Source organism: Brienomyrus brachyistius, chromosome 10, assembly GCF_023856365.1.
Source record: "Brienomyrus brachyistius isolate T26 chromosome 10, BBRACH_0.4, whole genome shotgun sequence".
Classification (NCBI taxonomy): Eukaryota; Metazoa; Chordata; class Actinopteri; order Osteoglossiformes; family Mormyridae; genus Brienomyrus; species Brienomyrus brachyistius.
The window spans coordinates 1,858,655-1,876,420 of record NC_064542.1 but is presented as its reverse complement, the minus strand read 5'-3'; the positions used below and the strand labels follow the sequence as shown (position 1 = coordinate 1,876,420).

Below are 17,766 nucleotides of genomic sequence, written 5' to 3'. Positions count from 1 at the left end.
TCTCCCTATGTTACATGAGTTTCTGCTCAGAGTGTGTGGAGTTTGCATGGTCTCCCTGCGTCACGCTTGTTTCTGCTCAGAGCGTGTGGAGATTGCATGGTCTCACTACATCAAAGGCGTTTCTGCTCAGAGCGTGTGGGATTCGCATGGTCTCCCTACGTTACACGTGTTTCTGCTCAGAGCGTGTGGAGTTTGCATGGTCTCCCTACATCACGCGAGTTTCTGCTCAGAGCGTGTGGAGATTGCATGGTCTCCCTACATCAGACGCTTTTATGCTCAGAATGTGTGGAGTTTGCATGGTCTTCCTGCCTCACGCGTGTCTCTGCTTAGAGCGTGTGGAGATTGCATGGTCTCCCGACATAACACGCGTTTCTGCTCAAAGCGTGTGGAGTTTGCATGGTCTCCCTGAGTCACGTGCGTTTCTGCTCAGAGCGTGTGGAGTTTGCATGATCTCCCTGCGTCACACGTGTTTCTGCTTAGAGCGTGTGGAGTTTGCATGGTCTCCCTGCATCACACGCGTTTCTGTTCAGAGCGTGTGGAGTTTGCATGGTTTCCCTACGTCAGATGCGTTTCTGCTCAGAACGTGCGGAGTTTGCAAGGTCTCCCTGTGTAACGCGCGTTTCTGCTCAGAGCGTGTGGAGATTGCATGGTCTCCCTACGTTACACGAGTTTCTGCTCAGAGCGTGTGGAGTTTGCATGGTCTCCCGACATAACACGCGTTTCTGCTCAGAGCGTGTGGAGTTTGCATGGTCTCCCTGAGTCACGTGCGTTTCTGCTCAGAGCGTGTGGAGTTTGCATGGTTTCCCTATATGCTGCTTATGAATGTTCTATGAATGCATTATGAAGGTGCACTGAATGTTCTATGAATGCATTATAAAAGCATTATGAAGGTGCAGTTAATGTAAAGTGTTCCCTTTAATCACAGCTATCAAGTAAACATGATGATTTTTCTTTCTTCATAATGGAATTCGGGACCATAGGGTACTGCCTATTCTGCCAATAGCTATCATTGTTTGTGACGTACTCACATCCTGTCCATCGCGTACTCCGCTGTTGTGTCACCTGGACAGAATCCAAGTGGGTCTGAGCAGGATACATGGCCAGGAGAGCAATAGATGGGTGGAAATACGTGAACATGCTTTTACTGTAGAATGGGCATCAGTTCCACTTTCGCCATTCTGGCGGCATCTTTTGCCGGTTGTTTTAAATGAGCACATACATGATATGTATATATATATATATATATATATATATATATATATATATATATATATATATAGAGAGAGTTTGTGATGCAGCAGGTGCAGGTGAGTTGGATGTGCTGCTTTCCATTCTAGCTGAGGTTGTATTTAATTAACCTTCCTGACAGAATGAATCACACAATTCAAATAGCATTTATCCAAACCTCCCAGCTGAAGAATATTTTCCATCATAAGTCAAAATAATGAAATCTTACAATGGTGGAGCAATAGAAGCGTTTTAAAAATATTTTCAGCCCTTAAATACTACAGCAGACATCCATTAATTAAGCGCTGATCATTTTAATAATTATGCTTAGAGCTTAGAAGAGTAGGCTATGAATCATGCATAAATCTGTTTTTTCCTTATGAATTGTACCTGGTTAAGTTTTTAATGTTTGGCAAACTGGATTCTATTATCACTGCTACTGAGCTATTGGGGGCTCTTTAGTGGAATATAAATCATACAGTTCATTTACTCAGCAGCAACGTCCATTACGTGGCTGAAAATGAATGTCGCCGCGTGATGCTAACCTTTGTCCCAGTACGGCATAACCGAGGGATAAAGCCCCAGTTTTTTTTAGAAGTCAGAAGCATAAATGCCAATTATGAAAAGTCAGGGTTTAACCTCTAACATTTTGATAGGGCATGAAAGCACATGCATGACAGCCCCAGATCATGTTAATCGAATGATGAGAATACTGGACTAATCAATAATGTTGCACGGCAAGAGAAGGCCAGTTAAGGCAAGCAGTGTTCAGGAAATTACACTTACACCATAACAACATTTAGTGTTAGCTTGACTAATGCCCCTCATTCTGCAATCAGCTTCCATGCTTTGTTAGATTCTCAAACTGTTTTACCAAGGACACTTCTCTTCTGCACCAGTGATTATGAATATTGAAGGATGAGCTCTTGGCTTCCTAATAATCTCCAATATTTCATTGCGGGACTGTCGCAGTCAGATAATAGGAGTGAATGGAGATCCATTCCCATGCTCAAAGGGTTCAAGACTGACACGCCGATCAAAGAGACATCAAATACAAAAGGTGAGGACAGGAAGTTTGAAGGCTGAGGGGTGCTGGGCGGAGGCTTGTGATAGGGTACATGACATCAAGAGCGTAGCCCTGGAGTCAACTTTGCGGGGACCGAGGCTGTACTTATATATTGGGGGGGAGGACATTGTGACCACATCTGAATATTGGGGAGGGGGCACAGTACCTTTACTTGTATGAGCCAATATCATTGCCTGGGAAAAGGAAGTGAAGGATGCTTGGGATGGCTGTGAGTGTGAGGTTCAGGGGTGATGTGTTGGTGGCCACATCGGGTTTTGGGTGAACGATTAGGGAAACAGCTTCGGAGCTGCCTATGAAAGCCTATGAAACAGGACAGATCACTGCTGATGCCACAAATCCTGAAGAAACGCACTGACCACAGTACCGAAGTGCTTCCGATCCTCGCGGATTCATTTCGTATGTTGGCAACATACATACAGTCTGCAGCAGTCAGCCAATGGGTGGGTCTTTTTAAATTAAATCTTACCTGCACTAATATTCCAGAAACATCTGGAAAATATTTTGCTGGTAAGTCATCCATTCAAATTTATGAGTATCCAGTCAAATGTTAACTGCACTCCATTAAATGAAAATTTTATATAATACCAAAAATAAGTCATATGTGTTGCTTACTTTTGATAAATATTTTTAAACTAAAACCTGCCATACATAATTCTGTCTGTGTACTTGACAATACCAAATCTATACACCACAAGTACAACGTAATTAAGAGGACATCCCCATTGCATGCTTACGTAAAGCACTGGTACATGTGATTATTACACACAAAATCCAACAAACAAAAAGCAGACATGGGGCATACTTCTGCATTATTATTATTATTATTATTATTATTATTATTATTATGTTGTTGTTGTATTTTACACATGCGTGCAAGTAGTATGTGGCACTATGCAATTATAATATACAATTACTAATAGTAGTAATAGTAGTATTGTCAGTGGACATTTTTTTCGTGCACATTATCCCACAGACGGTGTGGAGTAGATTCTCCGCATGTATGACGGCGCATTTATAACGAGGACGACAGGATTTGGAAACATTTCAACAGTTGTACCCTACGAAATACCGGGAGTCACATTTATACCACAGTGCATTGTTGTAGGCGTTGGTGGATTTCCCACCACTTTATTCGAATGCAAGAAAACGTACATCTATCGAAATACATGTGCCAGGCATACCAAATCACGGGTAGAATTTAATATTTTTGAAACCGGCTGGTCACCTATAAGTCCGAAAAACACGAGAGAAAATAAATCAAAAGAAACGCACCTGTTACATGCAAATGCTGTGCGAGCCAGGTGACAGCTACAAGCCCCGCTCCGAAGCAGCAGAGCCGGCGGAACTGCAGCCGTCTTTTGGTCCTCAGCACCGCCTTCATCCTTCAGTCCCTCGCTTCAGAACATTTCGGTAACGGCGGAGAAAGTCTTTCCTTTATTTAGATTCAGACTTTTTACAGCCCTTTTGGCAGATGTTTAACCGTACCACGGAATCATTTATCAGTGCATCGTTTCGCACTCAGCCAGCATCCCTCCTTTGCGTTCCCTTGTTCCACTCACGGTCGACGCTGCATCCCAGGCTCATCCATACCCCTACAACTGGTTTCGGATTGGGGAAAAGGGGAGAGGCACCTACGGTAAGCGCTTTTTGGGGTAGGACCAGCAGACAGAGTGGGCGAGAGAGGGATGGGGGGTGTACTCACGCGCCGACTTAGAGACCACAAAGCCAGTCTGCAACTATTCGATCCACTCCGCCTAACTCACTCCTGCCCCCCCTTCCCAATTCACTCCCGTCAACTAACGTGACAAGAGAGCAATATTGCTGCATGCAATAGTAGTGTAAATCAGCCACAAAGAACCAAGAAAAACACCAGCTACGTGTGCTCCATAAAGAAAATATGAACAGCGATCATTGAATTACACCGGCATGGCAACTAAGGAATTATTCACAGTGACTTAAACAGGCATGTCTCATCGCAGAAAAAAATATTGTAATGGTGTGAAGATGGGGGCACCAGAAAACTGGACCTAACCTTCGGTGCTACAGTCTATTCCCGCATCCTTCCACAAATCGCGTGGGTGATTAGAAGGAAAGACCCAATACAACGTCTGAGTAATAGGCATGAAGACAACTGCAAATAATACGCATGCTAATCATTAAAAAAACGGCACGTTTAAAAATATTCACATTTTCAGCAAGAATTTAAATAAACGAAAGAAAAACCAATTCAAAACTCCAGGAAGCCGAATATTTTAACCCCGGCCATTTCACCCGACCTACAAGATTAATCCATTTACACACATTCATAAATTCCATTAGGTGACATGACAGACACATTGAAAGAGGCAGCATCTGGACTGGCAGGTCACGTGCGTCCAGTAGAGGGCGCCACTTACATTCAGCGGGAAAATGAAAATGACCCTTTCCTATCCGGATGGAAACGCGAAAGTGAGATTAGAAACCGTCGTCACTTTGTAAAATATGACATATGTAGACCAGTACAGACGACTGCCCGTGTTAACTGAGGACCAGAGATTTATATTTACTCTGCACAGAAATTATATTGCTGAATCTCTAGATCTGATCTGGGTAGAAGCCAATTTATTTTATATCTTTTTTTTTTTTTTTTTTTATGAAAAAGGAACCTAAAACGCGTAAAGGTCCCAGGAATACTTGCAAATAAAACTGCAACTTCCATAACAAGAAAAAAAAAAGAGACCTGATTCAGGATGGTGCCTGTGTGAGTGACTGGTGTGTGAGTGTGCCCTGCGATGGGCTGGCCCCCCATCCTGGGTTGTTCCCTGCCTCGTGCCCATTGCTTCCGGGATAGGCTCCGGACCCTCCGCGACCCAGTAGGATAAACGGTTTGGAAAATGGATGGATGGATTCAGGATGCGCACTGTCAGAAAAAAAATAGAGTACCTTTGCTTGCCACTGGGGCTGTACCCTCAAGGGTCTGCTAACTGTACTACAGAGCTATAGGTAATTGTACCTGTTAGGGTACAGAAATGTACTACCATTAGGGGTACATTCATGTTGTTTATACCTTGGGGATCCTTCAAAGTACATTTCTGTAGCTTAAAAGGTATGGTTATCTACAGCTATAGGGCACGATTGGCAGACCTTTGAGAGTACCACCCCAGTGACAAGAAAAAGTACAAATTTGTACTCTCTTTCTGTCTTTTAAAAAAGAACAGGCATCACGTCTTCCACTGTAGCTTTCATGGATCATAAAAATAATCATTATAAATGGCTTCTGCTAACACCATGAAGCACAGATTTGGCCCACTGTAGAAAATAATCTATATATGCTGTAGCTTCTCTAATTATTTGACTAGTTTGGCAGCTTGTGAGATCGACACCCGTAGATTCTCTTTGAAATTTTGGAACTGCGATTTTTTGTAAATGCTATAAAGTACAATAGACCTCCACCACCCCCTACAGAGATGAAAAAAGAAAAAAATATCAGCTTCCTGCCTTATTAACATCGATGTCCGCCAATGGACTACTTACCGCTGATCCAAAGTCGCACAGGGTCCAGGGTTGGATTTTTTAGTGATGCTGACATTGAGTTATTTTACTGGTTTGGTAAAACACAATTTAGTTCTGTCCCATGTCAGAGAAAATGTTTCTCAGTGTTCATCTTTTAACTTTTGCTGTTTTTTAAATAAAACAAGTTCCGTTAGAAAATGAAGATGTCACTCCCTGCATCCCTTCCCCCTCATTCTCTCCATTGTGTGGTTCGTTACAGCCTTTGTGTGGATCACTCCAGGTGCCTCTTGTCTACTCCCTCGTCAGTGATGTATATAATGACTCCCTGTCTCAAGGTGCCTCATGCTCCATTTCCTTTTGCCCTACCTGTACTTTTCTTTAATAAATCCCCTTTTGGTTCTCCCCATGCCTGCCTTCATTTCTGTCCTCTGACATGACGTCACATATTGTCTGTGACCTCACTGGATGCACATCAGGGAGATTCAGGCACTCAAAGAAACACTGCAATTAAAAAAAATAAACAGCATTGAAAATATCCATCCTTTTTGTGAAGTAGAAGTTGATATTCTATTTGACTTGTTACATAAGAACATAAGAACATAAGAACTATACAAACGAGAGGAGGCCATTCGGCCCATCAAGCTCGCTTGGGGAGAACTAAACTAATAGCTCAGAGTCGTTAAAATCTTATCTAGCTCTGATTTAAAGGAACCCAAGGATTCAGCTTGCACTACATTATCAGGAAGGCTATTCCATACTCTGACTACACGCTGTGTAAAGAAGTGCTTCCTTAAATCCAGCTTGAAATGTTCTCCCGCTAATTTCCACCTATGGCCACGAGTTCGTGTATTTAAACTAATGCTGAAGTAACTATTTGGTTGAACAGCATCCAAACCTGTTAGAATCTTATATACCTGGATCATGTCCCCCCTCAGTCTCCTTTGCTTGAGACTGAACAGATTTAGCTCACTTATTTACTTGTTACATATTTAATCTTGCCTCTTGTTGTAGCCCTCATGTGGCTCACTCCAGTTACCTCTAGTTTGCTCCCTCGGCAGTGATGTATATAGTGTCTCCCTGTCTCAAGCTCCCCAGTCAAGTGATGTTGCATGATTGACATTCCAGCCGCCGGAAAACACCTCACACTTGTCTATTCGGTGGTGTTGAGGTATCACCTGCCACATGGCTGCACTCAGGTTCTCATCCCTGCGGTGGTTTGTCGTGTGGTGGGTGTGGTAATGCACCGTAATCAGTGCATGCTCCTTATCTTAGTCAGTGTGGGCCACTGAAAGGTTAAAAGATGCGGTAGCCTCTTACTACAGGTAGGATATCAGTTTATTGTGTGATTTGATATTTGAGTACTAACACTATGAACCACTGCGATGTGATTTTTACTGTGTTGCTTTTCACAGAAAAATGTTCTCCCAGGACATGGACCTACAACTTTAAGCAGCTGCATAAGGACACGACAGGCAAGCTGCGTCACGCCCAGCTCGTCCGGTCCTCGTGTGTGCCACGCCCCCTCATTAACTGTGTGTGCTGCCCCAATTGTGATCACCTGTTTCCTGTTATTTCGGCTTGTCTTGTGTATTTCAGTCTGCGTTCAAGTCTGTTTTCCCAGGTCTGTCATTGATGTTTGTACTGTGATGTGGGTGTAGTTCGTGCTTTCACTATTAAAAACCCCATATTCTGGGTCTCAGTCGGCTCAATTCATGATTCCCCATTTCCGGCTTGCTCGCCCATCACGGATCCTTATAAGCTGGGAGAGGCCCCCACAGCACACTGCAGCGACAAATCTGCTTTATTTGTGTATTCTGTTTTTCAAAGTGAAAATAGAGGAATTGTGTTTCTCAAATTCTCTTTGTTAGACTTCAAACTAAAATAATGGTCATAATTTTTACCATGTCGGGCGGGGTGAGGGCCCCATGTTGAGGGCCCCATGGAGTTTTTTTGCCTAGGGCCACAGGTTCCCTAGAATCGCCTCTGGTGTTACTAGTGATATTTTTAGCTACTATGCTACCTGCTACCCCTCAAAATTCCTTGTCTAATTTTATGATAGCTGACCCTATCGGTGTTAGAAAGGCAGATGATTGTAATTTGATTCTCCAATGTCATTAGCATGTTGCCCTGCGCCACTGCCTGGCAGGATATAGAGAGTTTGTCAAGAAATTGCATTGTACAGAACATTGTGTCTCTTTTATGCATTTATAATACAGGAAGTTTGCTATTTTTCGAGATATTTCATCATGAAATTTAGCTGACCAAACCCAAGACTGTACCTGCTTACAGTGCCTCTTCTGCCCAAACCTTGTGTTAACTGACAGTAAAATCTGAGCTGCAGATAACCGAGGACTGCTGCAGCACAGCAGAACGCACATGGTCCGGGAGGACACAATTCTTTTGACTCCTGGGCCATTTTGCCTTCTGTCAAGAAGTTAGATGCATTATGAGCAACATCTCTAAACTGCTAATAGACAATATATAGAAATAGGGAAATACACATACGGTTTATTTGAAAAAAACAGGCTAATACTTAAAACAGTCATAAAAAGTGAATCAGTAATGAATTCACAGTAATCCACCCTCCATATTGTCACTGTTTATTCATATGAGGTCATATGAAATTCCCCACTGCTAAATTTTTATAATTAATAATCAAAATGGATGACTATGAGTCATTAAGAGAAGGTTTGTGCAGCTGGGTGAACAGTAAAAGAGTTTTTCACGGGATTCATTTTGGGGGATGTATGAAGAAGGGGGGCTACAGCGTACAAATACTGATCATGAAAACCTGCCATCCTGAAAACATACAAATCACACCCCTTTCCTCCCCACAGTCACCTGACTGTTACATATCAGTGTACAGGGGTCACCTAAGCAGCGTCACGGTCATTATAAATGACAATTACTTCTCATTTAACAAGGCTGGCCGTAACCTCTGGCCATTGGCTGGAATTCCAGTCCCTTAAATAGATGGCTTGTGCGATGTCTCTCCCATTCGTTAGGCCTCCTAAGTGATAAGGCAGAGAACACTAAATGTGGCGTATAAAAATCAATGGTCAATCATAATGCTGTGAGATACTGACAAAGAGAATCTCGTACCATTTTGGAGCTCAGTTTATTGAATGATTGGGCCTTACGATTCGCAACCAGCTACTAGCCAGGACACTGAGAGATAGCAATGTAAAAAAACAGCAGGAATGAAAGACAGTAAAGATCAGCAGCAGCAGAAGTGATACCTGTAAGGAATGCAGTGCAATCAGAGTCTCACCAGTCAAATTCCAAGTAATGCATATGCACACAAAAACTGAATAATGAAAGAAGATACCCACAGACCATCGGTGAAATGCTGTAGGCTTTTAGCCTGTTTATTTCTTTTGTATTTTTTTTTTTACAAAAGAATAATTATTAAAACCAAGTCGCTGCTTTATAAATTTTGAACAACAAGCTTAAAACAATAGCAAACTATGAATTTAAAGAGCTTGGCGGTACAACTACAGGCTTGCAGCAAACTTCATTCTGCCGTGTTTACAGCTTCGGCAGGTGGAAGCTAAACGCAAAATATTCACTGACGTAGCTCAACTGTGTAACAAAATAAAAATGTATCATTTAATCTGGATATAAACTGCTGGTACCAGGAAATCACAGTAAATCAAATTCTAGAAAATTAGGCTCAACATTTTCACAGAGAAAGTTTTACAATATGAAAGTAATTAAATATTTTATAATTTACTTTGCATCCCTTTAAAAGCCTGTTAACAATGAAATATGCATTGCTCTCTGTTAGATGGTCTTCTTATGAGGGATAAGGAAATACAGACCAATGCTCATTGGCAGATGGACATGGAAATTAACCAGACATTGTGTTTGTCCTCAGGCTAATGGTCTCAGAGCCGACTTGCTGCCTCAGACCTCCTGATTCCCACAGGTAATGCTCTCTCTCGATCACATTTCGAAGGTTGTGATAAGTAACCATATCCTGGGTGACTCTCCTCGACCGGCCTCCTGAGTGTGTAAGCTCAACAGCACAGTGAACACTATGTGGAGGAGTGACCCTGGTCACAAGGCTTGTGCTCCGTGTGGGTTTACAGGTCACACAGTTCTGCCACAATGAAAAAAAGGGACCTATTGTCTCAGTCTTCTTGGCTTTTTATCTTTTCCCAGCAAGGCATACAAAGTTACTTAATACTGAACTGACAAAAGTGCACCTTTCAGGCATTAAAATAGATATTTTGGCTCATTCAATTTGGGAGTCCTTTATGAGTATCAGTCACAGTTTCCTGAGGGTGAATTTGGTTGTCCATAATCCAGTGACACTTTTTGCGATATACGGCTTTTAATTTCATGCTCTTGTCAGTCTGGTGGGGTTTACATCCAAAACCTGGGTCCTCAGAAACCACAGTCATGTGTAGCGGTATCAGTGCAGGCAGGACACGGGGCCGCATTTGCAAGGTATGGACAGCAGGTGGCGCAGTTTGAGCAGAGGAGTAGAGGGTGGCACACACCCACAAAACCACGCACATACGACGTAGCCACTTTCATTTATGTATAGCACATATGGGTCATAATAACTTCATATATATTTCACATCAGATGTGAGGTCAGTAACTGCATCTGGGCACAAGTGGTCACACTCACACGTGTGAACACACGAGGGGGTTCCGTGGAGCCTGTGTTCCAGCCACATTATCAGATCGATCAGACCAGCACCACTGCCACCACCGTCCAGCGGTCCTCAGTGCATGAGTGGGGGGCACGGCTGGAAGGAGGGGGAGAAGAGGGGCCAATTAGTAGCCATTGTATCTCAACCAGCTGCAGCTCCAAGCGGATCTGGCTGCAGAACGCTAGCAGACCTCCACTGGGAACATCTCCACTGTGGGGCCAGGAATCACTTGACCTACACTCCCGGGTCGTACATGATGTTATGCAAACTTCAGGAACAGAGGTGGCATCTCCGCTAGGAGGCTAGAGATCACATGACCTCCACAATAGTGCTGGATATAACGTTAGTGCAACATTGGGAACTGACTTTAATCATCTCATTTAAAATATATATTTGCTATTTCGGTGATATTAGTGCAACACTGGGAACGGACGTCAATAATCTCATTTAAATCAACAGGAATGGATGTTAAGAGTTTACTTTAAATGTGCTATTTCAGTGAGAAATTCTAACCTCTAAGTATTATATTATGTAATATAAGTATTATATACTTATGAGAAATATCCATCTTCATAATTATAAAGAAAGCCAGGGGCTATCTATGGACATGTTCAGCCTACTGAGTCCTCTCCAGCATCATCACGTCCGGTCCTGCTGTGGAGGTCATGTGATTTATGGTGGAGGTCCTCCTTGTGGAGATGCCCAGTGTTCTGCAGCCAGATCCTTCTCTGCTAGACTTGCTCGGGCCCTCGTCTGCTCGAGGATCCAAGGCAGCTGACAATAGACTGCGCTTGGTCATGCATGTCTGTGTGTGTGTGTCTGTGCACGTGCCTGAATGCTCGTCATTCCTGCTGAAATCAGGATTTTGTTGAGTTTCAGGAAGCCAGTGGGTGTGGGGGGTGCAGTAATTGCTGTCAACGGAGTCGGGGGCATGTGGGGGGGTGATACGAGGGTGTGGGATTGGGTCCCTCATCCTGCACTGCAGTGGTAAACACTCACCCTTCACCCCAGGTTGCCCTATATCTCTAAATATCTGACTCATGGCACATAAAGAGATGGGGGGGGCAGAGTCTGTGGCACAAAACAATGGGGGGGGGGGGCAGTGGAGGGCTGTCAGTGCTTGGTGGTTCTGCACAGCAGCTCCGTGACCTTGATGAGCCGGGCCACCGTGCTCTGGGACTCCTCCCGCAGCCGCTGGTTGTTCTCCCTGAGGGTTAACACCTCCGCCTGCAGCTCTGCCTTGTCCTCCTTCTCCTGGCGGGGGGCAAGGTATGGAGGGGGGGGTGTCCATGAGAATAGGTGCAGGAGGTTATTAAAGGGGGAGAAGCCATGACTGGGGAGGAGGGTAAGGTGGACACGCGCACCCCCGAACCCCTGTCGCTCACGCACCCACACAAGCTAAAGCCCAGAAAGCCAAACGCCATAATACTGGCCTCCTGCTTTGGAAAATGTTTCTGAGCCCTTTCATACACACAGACACGTGCACAAGCACATGCTTTTACATGCTTACACATGTGTACACCGGCAGGAGATGACATGGGTGACCCTGAACACTAGCATTTATCCAATCATTTTCTGACTGTTAGCAGAGTGACACTCACTTTATCCAATCAAAATGTATTAAAGTTGTGGCTCTATCAGAGGGGCAGGATCTTGTCCATGCCAGCAGCAATGACATCAAGGTCATTCTTCCTATGAGTCAACCTGTGCATTTACATCCCTTATGCTCATTCTTCCTTCCCTTTCTTCTGATTGGTGGCTGGGCTGAGATAGAAGGAGTGGCCATTAAGTCACCTGCAGAGTGCTGAGCCCTGTACACTGAACCAGTCAGTTATGGGTCTGCCCTGGAGCCATCACATATCTTCAAGACCAGAGTGATATTGTCTGAGATACATGTTAATGGTTTAGAGAAGTATATAATTGATTTGTGCTTGCTTGTTCTGATGTCTTGGGAGATGCTAGCCTGTCTTTTCGGCCAGGTCATCCATTAAAATAAAAGATTACATTTCCTGGCAGAAGTGAATAATCAGATCGACTGAAAACTGCAGACCCTGCTGGTTCTTCATGAGATTTAGAAGTCCTGAGCTCAACCACACCTCGTTAAGACTCCTGTTAAGACAGAGAATGACATGCCGGGAGGCATGTAATCTGCTGTGCAGTCGCACACACAAACACGCACAAACACACGCACACATACAAGCTATTTCGTAATTAACACACATACTGCCAGGGTTAAAACTGAGCTGAAGGGGGTACAGAATGAAGTCTGAAAAGTTTGCCACAGTCCCTCTTTAATGGACGGATATGGATGAAGGCCAACAAAGCCCCCCCCCCCCCCCCCCAAATCTCCCTGCTGCACTTTTTGCTTCAGTTTCCATGGCAAACTTCTCAACATTTAGAAAAGAGCATGTCAAAGGAGAAGAAAAATGACATTTAGAAAACAATACATCACAAGTGCATGTGGAGCGCACTGGCGGCAGTGTATCAGGACAGACTGCTGAGGTTCATACGCCTGTCTTGCGTGAACATTTTTAAAAGCCAAATGAGCTGTATCGAGATCAGTGACAGCTCATGTCGTTTTGAAAAAGGCTGTTTGGAAAGTTATGTAAAAGTTACATAAGGCTAAAACTCTCTCTAAACAGGTCGGGCTCTGTTAATATTTGCATTTGGGACACTGTTATTTACATAATGTACCCTCTTTGGAGTCTGATTAATTGTAGGGCCTGTTTTGCTCATTAAAAGCACTTTGCATTAAATCATGACATGGAAAGAGCTACCGAATATAGCAGAGACTCGCCCTTGGGCGTGTTGCAGAGAGGGGTGTCTGCCACATAATGACCAGGCCCCTCCACATTCAGTCCTGACACACTCAGCGCTGACTCAGAGTTAATGGTGTCCGACTCCAAGTAACCGTGGTGGGCTGCAGAGGGATTTTTCAGCTGGGATGTTAATCACCTCAACCACACCCGCCATTCCAGGTTTGGGGATTGGTTTTGGTTTGTGAGGTGGACGTGAGAGGGGAGCAGGGTTAATAATGGATGAATGTGATGGGTAGGCATTATCATCAATCCATGCTTGAAAGAGCAACCTACTTCTAGAGCTGCATCTCCTGACACAGCTCACGTCTCGTCTGAGCCAGCTCCACTCCAGAGCTGCAAACTGCAAGTGGCCCTTAACATTAGCTGTCGAGGCTAAGTACCGTTTGTGAGCATTTCGCGTTGAGCTCATGGGAGTTTTACTTACAGAAAAATGTTCTGAGGGTATAATGAAAAATGATTGGTTCAGATTGATATCAATCACATCTATCAATCACTAGAGGAGGTGGAACCAAGACATCTGATTGGTTGGTCCCGCCTCCTCTAGTGATTGATAAATGTGATTGCTACCAATCTGAACCAGTCATTTTTCATTATACCCTCAGGACATTTTTATGTAAGTAAAACTCCCACGCGCTCAAGGCAAACATATTCTCCTTCAAGAATATACCGACACTTCTGGGTGCCTGATTATTTTGACTGCTCTTATAAAATCTTGCTTGCACTCACACTCATTTTGCTCGTGAGCGAAGCTGGGCTTAATCGAGCAGACACTCAGTAAGGGTAATCCCTCCTGATTAGTGGATTGATGATAACACTCTGTTAATGATTAGTGGGGGATGTTACCACCTGCAAAAGGACAAAGGGTGACTAAGGCATGCTACAGGTTGAAGAGCTTGTCTTCACATTGTAGGTCTGTGGGTGCCTGCTGTATGCTTCATCTGGGCAACAATGGGCTCACCAGCATGCTAACAGCTGGGTTAGCTTAACCACAGGGTTTTCATCTTTGTTACAGGTTGCCCAGTGATGTTTTGGAAGGAAATGCACTTGTGCCCATCCTGGTGCCACCACGCACACACCAATTTTTCTAAGTTGGCAGAGTCCTCATCACTGGAGGTACTCTGGGAGAACTCCTGCAGCTAAGGCCGTATTCATGAACAATGGACTCCAATTAGCAGCTCTATTCTTTACTCTATGTTGCACAGTTAAGTCGCTGTAAGGACAGGGGCAATGTAATGTAATGTAAGGACAGGACGGAGGTCTCCACATAGCACGGTGACATCATCGGCATCACCAACACCCCATTGGTTTTCAGGCCATGGCCACTTTCTACAGAAAGGGAACAAAGGCAGAATGCCTCCACTGGCTTTCTAACAAAATTTATCCAACATTGGTCTGCTGGTATATTTCATTAAGATTTCCCCCCAAATGCTAATGTGCTAGTCTTTATGTTCTGGTATGGATGTGATTGGTCGGTCGGGTGTCAGGTGAGTGTGCATACTACCAATAAAATTGAGGTGAGATTTTTTTTAGTGTAACAGATGTTTCATGGTCTTGTCTTTCATCGGTTTGTTTTAGTGGTCAGGTGTCGGGACCCAGCAGGGAGCAGGGACAGAATACTGCTTCATGGACAGGGAGGCAGGGCAGGGAGGGGCTGGGGCTTGGGGGCGAGATCAGGGAACGGGAGGTGCTGGGGCATCTGAGCAGGTGGTACCTTTTGCAGGTCAGCCTCCAGCCTCTTCAGAATGTTTTCCAGCTGAGACACTTTCTCTCCGAGGTCCCTAGGAAAATTGCTACTTCGGAATTAGAGAAACAGGGAATCAGAGTGAGATCACCTGCAGAATGAAGGGTGTGGATCCTTGGAGGCTGATCCTATGTCTGCTGGTGGAGCCCGCGACTTCACCTCAATGCTGAGGTAAGAAAACCATAGCATGTTCTCCCAAAAGCAGTAGGCTACCTTAGATGTTTATAATACAATACCGATAGATCAACTTATGACACAATTTAAACCAAGAACATAAAAGCCTTTGGAACATGCAATTGTTAGCATGAAAATACAGTGTAGCTGAGATACTGCAGGATGAAAATTCTGCACAGACAAAGCAGAGACAGTGATCTGTGTAATGATTCGATTCTGTCCAGGGGTTCCTAATTCATGTTGGGAACCTCTGTGGCGTTTTTCAGATCTGCTGACCCTGACTCGTTCACTCACTCCCCTTACAGCAGTCAGACCCTCACCTCTCCATGCTGTCCTTCATTATGGAGTCCACCTGTCCATCTGTGACAAGGCCGTCTCCTGGGGCTTGGGCTACATCTCCCGCCGCTCTCATTTCTGTAACACCAAAGCACGACTCATGGAGCCTCATGGCTTTCTCTGAGCAAGTTAGAATTCCCACGGCCCCTCGATCCAGCCATTCGGCCATTTATGTGGTCAAGAACTGCAGCGGAGTTGTCTAGGCAACGTACCCTCTATGAGGCCAACATGTCCATGTTATTAAATGTCACATGTCACACTCAGAAGTGTTTGTCAGAGAGGGACCACAAAGTCCATCTCGTCTCAATAGTTATCGTCACAAGTACAGGAATAATAATAATAATTAATTATTATTATTATTATTATAATGGGGGCGGCATGGTGGTGCAGTGGTTAGCACTGTTGCCTCACACCTCTGGGACCCGGGTTCAAATCTCCGCCTGGGTCACATGTGTATGGAGTTTGCATGTTCTCCCCATGTCGTCGTGGGGTTTCCTCCGGGTACTCCGGTTTCCCCCCACAGTCCAAAAACATGCTGAGGCTAATTGGACTTGCTAGATTGCCCGTAGGAATGCATGTGAGAGTGAATGGTGTGTGAGTGTGCCCTGCGATGGGCTGGCCCCCCATCCTGGGTTGTTCCCAGCCTCGTGCCCATTGCTTCCGGGATAGGCTCCGGACCCCCCCGCGACCCAGTAGGATAAGCGGTTTGGAAAATGGATGGATGGATAATTATAATGATAAAATGTTCAAACTAGATTCATGGTGGGGCTGGCATTGAATCTTCAGCCCCGAACCTGAGGCAAACCTTCGGTTGTGCGACACCCCATGTTGTTACGGTGCAGCCGCTCTAACCTTCATGACACATCGCCTCCAGTATGCTATGACAGGCAGAGGCCACTGCAGAGATGGACTGCCATTCCTCATCGGTGGAGTCACCGGGCTCCAACAGGACTGAGGAAGACATCATTTTTTGATCATGTTAGTCTGGAAATCAGTACAATTATAACTGTTATCTGTACCAGGGAGGAAAACCTGGCACTGCTATTCTTTTGCAAACCTTTGACTGCATTAACACAGTGATATTATTTATTCATAATGTCTTGACTATAATTGTGAGGTAGGGTGTGATTCAACAGCCTAAGCCTCTCTGCCTCTGACTGGTAGGTCACCGGTTTGAGACCTGGCTTCATCAGAATAGTCACATGTCTGTGGACCCTTGAGCGAAGGCCCTTAACCCTCAGCTCAAGGGCTGCTGCACGCTAGGTGACCTTGTACTGTGACCTCCAAGCTTGTTCTCACCTGTATATGTGTCTGTGTGTCTCATGGAGAGCAAGATGGGGTAGGCAAAAATACATTTTCTCTACAGGGATTAATAAAGTGTCTCCTATTCTATTCTATTCTATTCTATTCTATTCTATTCTATTCTATTCTATTCTATTCTATTCTATTCTATTCTATTCTGTCTAAATGGTCTTGTACTACCAGTAACAGAATATGACCAGCAGATGGCACTGTAATCTAAAGATTAGTTGTACTCCTGGTTTAAGAATAAATGTCTATGATAACTGATTTCACTGTTATTTTTGATGGATATAGGAGTACTTCATTGTGACAATGGTGCCACCCAGATCAGTGGAAGGCAACTGTGATGTATAGGTCCATTTTTTCCTCTCTAGCACGCATCTAACATGCTTCACTGACGATAAGTTCATACGGCATCTGTTTACCTGGAGGCCCAGGTGAAAATCAGTAGCTAATGGAAATTGGCCCCAAAACCTGTAGCTTCCATACAAGAATGCTGCTCACCGCTATTATATACCTATACATCAAAAATATTCATTGCTGGAAGCTTGTTACACATTCTACTGTCTTGTAACACAATACTGCTACATGTATTTTAATACCAAACATAATTCAAAAAGTGAAATAGAAAAGACTGAAATACTATACAACGGCTAAATAATGTTTCGATGATGTATGAAGTGTTAGTTTCTTAAAAAAAATGCAAATGTTGGTGTTCCGATGTTAAAGTGTCTGTGGTGTGAAAAAGACTACAAGACTACAAGAGTCAGACCACGGTACTGGGGATGAGACCCTTTGGACGACAGTGTTCTGCCAGTAAAAGCCAAAGCATGGCCTGCGTCTTCCAGTTAAGTTTGCATCCTATCAAAGAAGCTACACACAGACTGACTATGACTCAGAGGGGAGGCGATGCAGGGGGGGATTT

The 17,766-nt window shown here is 44.3% G+C and overlaps 2 protein-coding genes across 15 annotated transcripts in view; both read right to left on the bottom strand.

The window, feature by feature from the left end:
• The window catches only part of slc24a6a (solute carrier family 24 member 6a), a 67,969-nt gene extending 63,430 nt beyond the window's left edge, over window positions 1-4,539 (bottom strand). Inside the window, exon 1 of one of the 2 annotated variants that reach the window (XM_049029698.1) lies at window positions 3,587-4,539. In XM_049029698.1, the coding sequence (XP_048885655.1) occupies window positions 3,587-3,695 (109 nt within the window). In that variant the 5' untranslated portion in view covers window positions 3,696-4,539. The remainder of the gene's footprint in view (window positions 1-3,586) is intronic. The other variant, XM_049029697.1, reaches the window with a different exon arrangement.
• A 4,609-nt stretch (window positions 4,540-9,148) lies between these two features.
• LOC125750255 (signal-induced proliferation-associated 1-like protein 3) overlaps window positions 9,149-17,766 on the bottom strand; it is a 39,780-nt gene continuing 31,162 nt past the window's right edge. For 5 of the 13 annotated variants that reach the window (XM_049027741.1, XM_049027746.1, XM_049027742.1 and 2 more), the window contains exons 13-16: window positions 16,392-16,490; window positions 15,524-15,617; window positions 15,000-15,081; window positions 9,149-11,723 (exon numbers count right to left, since the gene is read on the bottom strand). In XM_049027741.1, the coding sequence (XP_048883698.1) occupies window positions 11,583-11,723; window positions 15,000-15,081; window positions 15,524-15,617; window positions 16,392-16,490 (416 nt within the window). In that variant the 3' untranslated portion in view covers window positions 9,149-11,582. Of the gene's footprint in view, window positions 11,724-13,856; window positions 14,615-14,999; window positions 15,082-15,523; window positions 15,618-16,391; window positions 16,491-17,766 lie in introns of those variants that run through there. The other 8 variants (XM_049027747.1, XM_049027749.1, XM_049027745.1 and 5 more) reach the window with 8 other exon arrangements.